Source organism: Phascolarctos cinereus, unplaced genomic scaffold (assembly GCF_003287225.1).
Source record: "Phascolarctos cinereus isolate Bilbo 61053 unplaced genomic scaffold, phaCin_HiC Scaffold_5;HRSCAF=322, whole genome shotgun sequence".
Classification (NCBI taxonomy): Eukaryota; Metazoa; Chordata; class Mammalia; order Diprotodontia; family Phascolarctidae; genus Phascolarctos; species Phascolarctos cinereus.
This window is the reverse complement of record NW_027555958.1, coordinates 339,066,949-339,079,126: the sequence shown is the minus strand read 5'-3', so window position 1 is coordinate 339,079,126 and position 12,178 is coordinate 339,066,949. Positions and strand designations below refer to the sequence as shown.

General features: G+C 38.3%; 1 protein-coding gene across 1 annotated transcript in view; it reads right to left on the bottom strand.

The window, feature by feature from the left end:
- The window catches only part of GPR137B (G protein-coupled receptor 137B), a 103,593-nt gene that overhangs the window by 44,953 nt on the left and 46,462 nt on the right, over nt 1-12,178 (bottom strand). The window contains 1 exon segment of the mRNA XM_078156249.1: nt 1,938-1,987. Within this exon segment, the coding sequence (XP_078012375.1) occupies nt 1,938-1,987 (50 nt within the window).

The following is a 12,178-nucleotide window of genomic DNA, read 5'->3' as shown; positions in this document are numbered from 1 at the left end:
ATTGTTTTATTTTTGTCTCTGCACACATAGCACATAGCATAGTCTCTGGCATACAGTAGGTGCATAATAAATGCTTGTTAGCTGATTGAAGAGTGACTAAAATGTCTCCTTAATTCACTTTATCCACTGTTTACTTCCAAAGTGACCAGCACAGTACCATGCACAACATTGATGTTTAACAAGTCTGACAAATCAATGAATGAATGCCCAATAGGCTGATATGTAGTCAGCTAAAATGAAGCAAAGGGTAAAATAATAATTAATCACAGTAGCTCATATTCATACAGCCATTTAAGGTTTGCAAAGCATTCTATACACACAATCTCATTTTTAAAATTACGTGTCCCTCATTTTTTTGTTTGTTGTAAGGATCTTAGGAAAGCACAGTAAAGCTGTGGAATTCTGAGAAACAAAGGAAAGACCAGTTTCACAGAGCGTAATGAGAGGCGAGGCTGCTCTTCCTGAGCACGGTTACCAGATACGCCAAGAGTTAAAGAGGAAAAGAGCGCGTGGATAGACTCTATTCCTGCACATGGTGTCTTCAGTGGGCAGGTTCTGCAGCTTTTTCCAAAAACATCTCCCAGACGGGCTTGTGAATAATGCTTACCAATCAATGCCTGCCTACTTTAGCTTATGATTCTCCTGCTCATCAGGCTATGAAAAGACCTGGGCTCTCTCTTTCTCTAGTTCTTTGTACCCCTATGAGTATTTACTTGTTGCAAAAATCCAAGTAAGTAATAAGTAAATGAGCAGACTTTTACTGGGAGGTGGGCACACTGATAATTTTGGTCAAACATTGATGTGGTAGGGATTGTTTCCTGGTAGCTAATATCAGTGTATGATTGATAAGTGTTAACCAGAAATGCAGACGTAAGAGTTAATGTGTGGCTGCTTTCTCCATATTCTTTAACCCAGGGATCTCACAGTTACACCCATACCCCTAAATTAAGGTCAAACACAGGAAGAAAGGCTCCCCCGACCCCTACCCCCCCAACATCAAAGTATTTATAGCAGAATTTTTTTTGTCTGAGCCAAGACTAGAAACAAAGCAGATGTCTATCAGCTGAGGGACGGAAACATTGTGGTATATGATAATAACAAGAAGAGTTAGCATTCATAAAGTGTTTTAAGATTTGCAAAATGCCTTTAAAATGTTGTCCCATTTTATCCTCACAACAACCCAGTAATAAGAATAGGTGCTATTATTATTCCCATTTTACAGGTGAGGAAATTGAGGCAGATGGTGGTTATATGATTCACCCAGGGTCACACAGCTAGTAAGCGTCTAAGGCCAGATTTGAACTCAAGTTCAAACTTCAGGTCAGGAGCTTTATACATTGTGCCACACAGACGAAAATTACTATGCCGTAAGATCAATCAACAAGAACTAATAACGAATATGATAATGATAGAGCAACAGAGGAAGACTTATTTGAATTAATACAAATAGAGTAAGCAGAACCAGGAAAACTATAGACATAATAATGTAAATCTTGTCTCAGATACTTCGTATTTGCATGACCCTGAGCCAGTCACTTACCACTCTCAGCCTCATTTTCTTCATCTGTAAAAGGAGGCAATGAATTATACCTACTTCGTAGGATTGTTGTGAGGGTCAAACAAGATAATATATGTAAAGCACTTTGCAAACCCTCAAATACTATAAAATATACATATATACTATATAAATAATACTATAAAAATATACAAATATATATGTATTAGTAGTAGTAGTCATTTTTCTGAACTTTTTTCTTCCTTTTTTGTTCCTTGTGATACCAATAGCCTTACTAGGTAGAAGAGTAGTGAGAGTGACATATTTGGAATTAAAAATAATATAAAATTAAAGATGTCAACATTTTTTTAATGTTTACTGAAAGAAAAAAAAATGCCGGATTTTACTTTGTACTGTTGAGAAGCTTCAGAAAGGTACTTACCGGTATTTAAGTAATTCTGGAGAGTATTTTGACTTTGCTTTGAAAATCACCTGCAAGGACAGAGAAAAATGACATCACATGAGTGTGCAGGAGGCCCACAGCAGCAGAAACTAATGGCATTCATTGAAATTTCCTGTGCATTTTTTTTTAACATGGGTCTTGAGGCACACAATGTCCCAAATTTTGTGAGGTAACTCTGAGTATTTCAGGCTAAATATTTTATACACAGTAAAAACTATAGGTTGCCAATTTCTCTTTTATTTTAGGATTCCAAATTTATTGCGTGCTTTCTGTAGAGGCAAATTCTACTGCTGAACTAATCTCAAAATTCTCACTGACCTATGTGGGAATTTCAGGCTGTTGTTATTTCAGTGTGATTTAACTGTCTGTCGGCCCATTCTTCATCCCTCATAACACATTTTGAAATAACAAAAATCTTCCTGACTTCAGTGCCCTTAAAGCAGATTATTTTCTTTGGGAGAAATGTAAGCTCTGCCTGGTTCTTAAGCTAAAATTGCATTTGCATATGGCAAATCTATAATAATAATAATGATAATAATAATTGTATCAATTAAATTAATTTTTATTAATTAATGTGGTGCTTTAACATTTGCAGAACACTTTACGTATATTATCTCATTTGATCTTCACAACAACTCTGTTTAGTAGGTGCTATTATTATTCCTATATTACAGAGGAGGAGACTGAGGCTGAGAGAGGTTAAGAGAATTGCTCAGGGTCACACAGCTAGTAAGCGTCACCCTCCTGATCACCCAGGTCTGAAACTTGGAATCAAGGCATCAATATATCACTAGGTCTGAAACTTGGAATCATCATTAACTCTTCCCCGTCAAGAATCACAAAGCTAAAAGGGTCCTCAGGAGTCATCTATGCCAACTTATACCTGAGCAAGAATTCTCCTAAGCCACAAAGCCAATCAAATACCAAGTAATGTCACTTCTATCTCTATAGTCTCTCCCTTATAAGCTCCCTCATCTCCACTCTAAATGCACCCACTTTAATCCTCATCTCTTCTCAGCCAGATTATGGTAATAAACTCTTAACTGGTCTTCTTGCCTCCAATATATTTTCTGTAATCCCGCCTGAGCAATCCTCATAATGATCTGCTATTTGACTCTAGTCAAAAACCTTCAGCAACTCCCCATTTACTGCTGAATAAAGTACTAACTCCTGACCCTAGTATTCATAGCTCTCCTCAAGTAACTTGCAGCTTGCCTATCTATTCCCCTTCATATACTTTTGTGTTCCAACCCATCTTGATACCCCCATTCCTTCTCATCCAGCTCTCTCCTGTCTCAGCGGATCACAGAGATTTCCGACATTGGAATGGACTCCTAGCCACCATCTGTTTATATCTCTCCCTTCCTTCTAAGCCCAACTCAAATACCTACTTTATGAGGTCTTTCCTGAAACCCCTTCCCTCCCTATACCCAGAGAAAAATAAACTTCTCTAGTCCAAAATTTCCCAAAGCACCTTGCCTTGGATACTTTTATACTTATTACATGTACAGAATCACAGGACTGACTTTAAATTCATTGTGAGCGGGGATGATTTCACATTTATCTTTGTATTCCCACCACCTAGCATAGTATTTAGGACCAAAGGACCACAGACTTTGGTCCAAAAGAAAGCTTAAAGGCTATCTAATCCAATCCTCTCATTTTGTAGATGTCAGGAAACTGACACCCTGCAAGTTTAAGTGTCTTGCTCAATATCACAGAGATAGCAAGCAGAACAGCCAATTGATTAATCAATCAACCAACCCACATACACTGAGTAGTTCCTACTATGTGCCAGGTGCTGTGCTAAGTCGTGGTGATAAAAAGTAAAAAATGAAATAGTCCCTGTCTTCAAAGAGTCTTATTCTATCAGGATAGACAACACACACACATGTAAGTATATACAAAAGAAATACAAAGTGATTTTTTTTTATGGAGGCAATAGCAGTTGTGGACTTTTTTTTTGTTTTCTAATTTTTTCTAAATGCATTGTCAGTTCACTGACCCTTCTCTATTTTGTTAGTATATTTTTAAGAGATAAGCCAGAGGTCCAGACAGTCTCATATCTAGAAAGAATGCAAAACACTTCAGAACATTGGGTCTGACATTCAATCACTAATACCCTTAGGGTGTTAGATAACTATCAGATACTATTCAAGGATAATTTAAAATTACAGCTGATAAAGACAGATAAAAGATCTAAGAGAGTTAGAGTTTCAGCTACTTAATACTCCTCCTCCTCCAATGAATCCTTAAAAGAAGAGAAAAAAAACCCCAAACCTATTAACAAACAGCAAAATTGACTTTCAGTGGTGGTAATAATGAGCCCTACAAGTATTCTGCAGAAAAGTAAAGTACACATGAATACTGGACTGATTAATTGGCCCCGGAATCCGAGTTATCTATAAGCACACACCCACATATACTAGGTTTCCTGGTGCAGTAAAAGGCACATTCCACAGGCTGAGAATTTCAAAGCCAGAAGGGACTTAAGATCCCATTTAATCCAACTCCCTCATTTTACAGATGAGGATCACTAAGGCCTGGAGTGAAATGACTTGCCCAAAGTCACTAAGCCTGAGAGTAAGAGCAGCCTGGTTTTCTAATACTTGTCTACCTCCCCTCCCAACTCCTGTTCCCATTCCTTCCCCTCTTCTTGTCACCAAGTCCATCACACAAGCTTGGAAAAAACCCACATGTGAGGCCCAAGCTCCCACTGACCACAAGATATGTATGAGCTTTATACTGGACTGAAAGTACAAAAGGGCTTTGTCTGCTGGGGATGTGGGCCATATGTCAGAGTTCAGTAACAGGGAAGGGGTCATTGCCATATGACCATCAGCTTGTTAAGGAAGGCTTCACTGAGAATGTGGAATTTCAATAACTCTTCAGATAAGGGAAGAATGGGCACTGAGGGCATAAGAAGGGGGAGGAAATCCTAGAGAAAGGGACATTCCAGGCGTGACAAAAGATGAGTATTTTTATCATGATATTCTTAATGAGGGAAACTAGGGTACAATCACTCCTTGTGCAGTGTTATACACTGATTCAGGGGAGCACCCAGCAACAGGGTCCTAGACAGAGTAGGGGCTCCACAAATGTTTGCTGAATGAAAAAAAAATGGATTTGCAGGAGGGAACCAGAACAAGAAAGAAATGCCTTTCAGTTGTCTTCCCGTGGGTCATTTGGCAAATACGAGGGTGTTTTTTTTTAAAATTTTTAGGAATCATAAATAGTGCCCTGAAACATCTTTTTTTTTAACCCAGATACTCATGATCTTTCATTACCATCAGAGCTTTACGTCAGTAGGCATTAATGATCATAGGATCATAGATTTATATCTGGAAGGGACTTCAGAGGCTATGAAATCCAACTTTATTTAGTTACTAAAGAAATGAGGGCCCAGAAAGGTTAAGGACTTGCCCTTATCAGCAAGTATCTGATGTGGGATTTGAACTCAGGTCTTCCTGACTTGGGCAGGTATATGGCGCAGGATAGAGTGCCCATCCTGGAGTCAGGAAGACCTGAGTTCAAATCTAGCCTCAGCCACTTTAGCTGTGCAACCCTGGGCAAGTCACTTAACCCTGTTTGCCTCTGTTTCCTCATCTGCAAAATGAGCTGGAGAAGGAAGGAAATGACAAAACACTGTAGTATCTTTGCCAGGAAAATCCCAAATGCAGTCATTAAAAGTTGAACACTACTAAAAAACAACTGAACGATAACAACTTTGAGTCTAGTATTCAATCTGCTATGGTATCTGCCCACCTAACACTGAGTCATTCTGAGGAAACAATGTTGTTGCTGATAGACTAATTTTGTCACTAGTGATTGATAGATAACGTGATCGAAAGGTTTTTGATCTAGAAGCTAAGTTCAATTCCATCTGCCCACCACAAACCACACAGCATGAAGAAAGTTATTTTATCCCTTGGTGTTTCCTTTGCTGCCTGTAAAAATGGAGTCAGCTTACCAAGCAACGGAAACCTAAGCATATTAACATATGGGACTGCAAAGCTGTGCTACTGAAATGTAACACGAACTCTTGGAAATATCAAAGTGAGCTTTACAAGCTAAACAGCTGGGTGCTTTTGATGTCTGAGACAACATTCCACAGGTTCATAGGTGACAGAGAGAGAGACAGAGACATGAGACAAAGAGACAGAGACAAGGGACAGCCAGGTGGCACAGTGGATAGAGCACTAGCCCTGGAGTCAGGAGGACCTGAGTTTAAATCCAGCCTCAGACACATAACACTTACTAGCTGTGCGACCCTGGGCAAGTCACTTAACCCCACTGCCTAGCCAAAAACAAATCAAAACAGAGACAGAGACAGAGAGAGAGAGACAGCAATAACAAAAAAATCCCCCAAAACCCCCCCCAAAAAGCCACATCTTTTCCCTCTGCCAATGAAACACTTAGTATCTCTTGGAAACTTTCTACCATGATTCATAGGCCCCATCTGTGACAATTTAGCTCAGTTACTTCAAGTCTTTATTGTAGACTCTCTCCATCCCCATGAAATTAGGGATGATAAAATCATTGATCTATATGTCCCTATGAAGGGACTTTAGAGGTCATCTAGTCCAACCCTTTTATTTCACAGATGAGGAAACTGAGGCTCGGAGACGTTAAATGATTGGACCAGGTCACACAGATACTTAGATAGATTTCAGGTCCTATGGCTCCAAGTTCAGTATTCTTTGCATTTACTTTGTAGTATTTTGTATCAGGGGCAGCTAATGAGGGCCAGGCCTGGAGTCAGGAAGAATCATCTTCCTGAGTTCAAATCTGTCCTCAGGGGCAGCTAGGTGACGCAGTGGATAGAGTACCAGCCCTGGATTCAGGAGGACCTGAGTTCAAATCTGACCTCAGACACATAACACTTACTAGCTGTGTGACTCTGGGCAAGTCACTTAACCCACTGCCTAGCCAAAAAACAAAACAAAACAAAACAAAAACAAATCTGGCCTCAGACATTTCTTAGCTATGTGACCCTAGACAAGTCACTTAGCCTTTAGTTTTCTCATCTGTAAAATGAACTGGAGAAGGAAATGACAAAACCACTCCAAGTATCTTGGCCAAGAAAACCCCCAATGGGGTCACGAAGAGTCAGACACAACTGAACAACAACAACAACAACATTTTGTATCCACTCCGTACATTCCATTCATTCCCCATTTCCACTCCCTTCCTAGACCTAGAATTTAAGCTCCTTGAGGGCAGGGGAGATTTCATTTTGTCTTTACATTCCAAAGCACCTAGCAAGGTAACTGGCACATAGCAGACACTTAATATGTGTTTGCTGAACTGAACTGAATTTAGTGTCTGCAATGTGTCCAGCATTATACTACGTATATGGGGATACAAAAAGAAATCTCTATGGCATAGTATCCACTCTTAAAGGGCTTATGATCTTGCTGAAGAGATAAGTTTGGCATTTATAAAACCACAAAGGCAAAATGGAATGGGGAGAAAAAGTGTTCAATCAGAAGTTAGAAGATCTTGGCCTGAATCTTATTTCTGTTACTTCCTTATGTGTGTAATCTTGGACAAATCATTTATCTTCTCTAAAATTCATTTTCCTCATCTTCAAAACGACAATTGTTGACTAGGTGATCTCTAAGGTATCTTACAGATGAAAAATCTTATTTGCCACCTGTGTGACAATGTCAAGTCAACTAACCTCTCTGAGTCTCAGTTTCCTTATCTATAAAAAGGGAATTATAATACCTATCTCACAGGCATTTGTGGAGATGACATGGGGTCATGCATGTAGAATACATTTAAAACTTAACCACCTCAACATTAGGTTTTTTTTTTTGTCACACAAATGCAATGCTGGAAATATTCAAATTCTAAAACACATGCTACAGGTTACACTAAGTAGATTAATAAATATTTTCATATGTCTATGATTTCATGGATGGTGGTGCTCTATCACATTACAACTCTTCACACCTTAGTCTTCATAAGTCTTCATGGTCAAAAACAAACACAATCTATTACTTAGTCAAGGCCATCATTCTGTCAATAAGCCTCTCTAAATTTAGATAGGTGAGTCCTGGGACAAAAGACACACAGTCAGCATGGCGGCACCTTCCTGCTTGGTTGGACCTGTCTGGGCAAGTCCTTTGCTGCCATAGCCTTCAGGAACTCCAAATACCAAGTACTACCAAGAGTGGGACTTTAGCAGAATGAATAAATTAAATTAGCTCCGCTGGTTAGAACACAATGCTAAAGAAAACTCCAGGTTCATAAGGTTCTGTCCCAAAGCAGGCCAATTATCTTCTCTCTATGGTCCTAGATTACAATCCTAACTTATCCATCCATCTTGCAAATGCTCTTGGTCATACAGGAGGCACTGAGTCTTCAGTGCAAATCCCACAGGAAAAATATACCTCAAGTCCCACACTCTTACTAACAATAGTATGTCAGTGGGGTGTGTCTTCTTGGGATATAAAAGACACCATTATTATATGATCTGTAAAAAGCTCATTACAAACTGAAATGAACATTTCAAGTTTAAAATCTTCCTGTAAAAATAAAATGGAAAACTTTAAAATGTGTTATTTCATGACAAAGTACACTCTCATTGCTCTTCAATGAAGAGATGGGGGGCTACGGATATTTATTCTGCAAAGTGTCAGACACTATTGATATGTTAGTTCTGCTGTTCTTTTTATCCTACCTTTCTTTTTAAATCTTTGTTGTAAAATCTTTGATCCTACTATTGCTAAAGCCTACTGGAAGTAAAGTTGTGATGATGACGAAAGGTCATGATATTTGGGTTAAAAAAAATGCTTCAGGGTTTGCTGAGTAGGAAACAATATAGGAGAGGATATATTTGGAAATAAATAGAATTTTTAAAAATTATCAAGAAATAGGGGCAGCTAGGTGGCGCAGTTGACAGAGAACTGGCCCTGGAGTCAGGAGCACCTGAGTCCAAAACTGGTCTCAGCCCAGAAACTTGACACTTACTAGCTGTGTGACCCTGGGCAAGTCACTTAACCCCAACTGCCTCACAAAAAACCCCCAAAAAACAAAAAACAAAAAAAAATTATCAAGAAATGCAAAATGGATAATTTTTATTACATTTAAATTGAAAAGTTTTTGCACAAACAAAGCCAATGCAACTAAGATTAGGAGAGAAGCAGAAAACTGGGAAAGAATTTTTACAACCAGTATCTCTGATAAGGGACTCATTTCTAAAATGTACAGAGAACTAAGTCAAATTTATAAGAATACAAGTCATTCCCCAATTGATAAATGGTCAAAGGATATGAACAGGCAGTTTTCAGATGAAGAAATTAAAACTATCTATAGTCATATGAAAAAATGTTCTAAATCATTATTGATTAGAGAAATGCAAATCAAAACAACTCTGAGGTACCACATCACACCTATCAGATTGGCTAATATGACAAAACAGGAAAATGAGAAATGTTGGAGATGTGGGAAAATTGGAATATTAATGCATTGTTGGTGGAATTGTGAAATGATCCAACCATTTTGGAAAGCAATTGGAACTATGCCCAAAGGGCTATAAAAATGTGCATACCCTTTGACCCAGCAATAGTACTCCTAGGGCTGTATCCCAAAGAGATCATAAAAATGGGGAAAGGACCCACATGTACAAAAATAGTTATAGCAGCTTTTTCTGTGGTGGTAAAGAATTGGAAATTGAGGGGATGCCCATCAGTTGGAGAACTGCTGAACAAGTTGTGGTATACGAATGTAATGGAATACTATTGTGCTATAAGAAATGATGAGCAGCCCAATTTCAGAAAAACCTGGAAAGACTTGTATGGACTGATGCTGACTGAAGTGAGCAGAACCAAGAGAACATTGTACACGGTAATAGCCACATTGTGCGATGATTAAATTTGATAGACTTAGTTCTTCTCAGCAATGCAAGTATCTAAGACATCTCTAGAAGTCTCATGGAAAATGCTATCCACAACCAGGGAAAGAACTTTGGAGTCTGAATGCAGATCGAAGCATACTATTCATTCTTTTTTTTCCCTTCTGTTTTGTTTTGTTTCTTCTTTCTTGTGGTTCCTCTTATGGATTCTAATTCTTCTTTAGAACATTACTAATGTGAAAATACGTTTAGTAGGAATGTAAATGTAGAGCCTATATCAGATTTCATGCCATCATGAGGAGTGAGGTGAGGAGGGAGGGGGAGAAAATTTGAAACTCAAAAGCTTTTGGAAGTGATAGTTGGAAACTAAAAATAAATTAATTAATTTTTAAAATTATCAAGAAAAAAATCATTAAATTAAAAAATAAAATTATCTAAGTCAAAGACTGCTAAGTGGTACAATAGATAAGAGTGCTTGGCCCGGAGTCAGGAAGACTTGAATTCAAATATGACCTCAGATATTTACTAGCTGCGTGACCCTGGCCCAGTCACTTAACCCTGTTTGTCTCAAGTTTCCTCATCTGCAAAATGAGCTGGAGAAGAAAATGGCAAACCACTCCAGTATCTTTGCCAAGAAAATCCTAAACAGGGTCATGAAGAGTCAGACATGACTGAAATGACTCAACAACAAAACTTCAGAAAGAGATCTGTATCTCAGTTCTTATCCTTTAGTATAATTATTTTTTTTCTTATTTTTAATTAAATTTTTAAACCTTGCTGAGTCTTCATTTTTTTCTTTCCCATCTCTCCCCTACCATTGGAAAAAAAGAAAAAACCCTCCTACAATGCCTTTTTGTGAGCTACTTCTACTCTCACTGTTCCACCCTAACATGTTCAGTAGTTGATGGGCTGGGTTAGGAACAAGGGCCCCTTCAAAATCCAGACTGGATACCTCAATAACCCATCCTGGGAAACTGAAGAAGATTCTTCTCTCCAGCCAACAAATATCTAAAAAGCAGCTACTAGAGACTGTATCTATGAGCTGCAAGCCTTGACATGGAAGAAAATGTCTTAAGAGAAGCTGTATACATATAGATAAAGTTGAATGAGAATTATGTGCAACCTCCAAATTTATTCTGTAATTTCATTGCAAAGGAGCTGTGTTCCCACCACCCTGTGAAAGGGTCTGACAAAGGAAAGGGCTAGAAGTTAACATCAGAACCCAAACCAAGCCCCAGCTGATTCCATCACAAGGCCACATCCCTTTTCTGGGAAAAGATGAAGTCTCCAGATAAGGTGGTAGCCTAATATTAAATTTGCTTGATCTCAGCTACAGGGTGGAGAAATGAGATGAAAGTTTCAGAATAAAAAGAATAACTGTTCTTTTAAAAAAGAAAAAAAACCTTCCTCATGATGATCATTATTCATTTCTAATAGTTATAAATTTTCACTAGTATTTCATCCATTCAACTACCTACTCAAAATGTCTTAGAAATTCTGCTTTTGTTTAGCAGGTCTATTTAAAATTCCTGAACTTTCCAATCACAGTATCAACAAAATCAAATCCCTTTATTGCTTTGCCATTTTGGCCTTTGAAAATAAAAGGGGCATCAAAGTTTGGGAGTGAATCTTTTAAAATATAGTGTTCTTTTCACTTGGTGGATCGACTAGATTCCCAGTGACCTCATTAAAGATTGATTACTTCTTTTGAGTCTTTTGGGACTAATTTTAATTTCTTTCTGGGCCTGCCAGGCAATCTCTTATCAGCCTCCCAGATCTCTCTTGAATACTCGGCATTTGCCCCTCATTGACATCAGCAAGAATTCCAGAACAAGAGGAAAGAGTGGAGCCCCACCTCCGAGGGAAAGAGAGAGTTAGGCAAAGAGAATTACTTTTTAATATTTCATACTGTTCCAACAGCTGTTTTCAGTATTTAGTTCAAATTTCTTTTTCAATCAATGTAAAGTTACACACACACACACACACACACACACACACACACACACACACACACAAACACAAAAAAATCCAACAATACTGAAGAAGGTAACACAGTCCTTCTAAGTGACTAAAGGTCAAATGAGGCCAGATAGATACAAATACAAGCAACCTCCAACCTCTAAACCACTTGTGTTCCAAAAGTTAGTTTTTATGTAGGTTGCTTGGAACTCCAAATGCATTTACTCTTAGAAATAGTGTTCTAAGGAGGTGGTTAGGATTCCCAGACTAGTGCACAAAAACTTATTTAACTTGTAACTAAACCACAGTGCTCATAATGCTACAGCACTAAGCCCTGCTGTGGTAGGCACCCTACCTAGGTCACCCAAAAATTACCTCCTTCCCTTACCCTATATAAAAA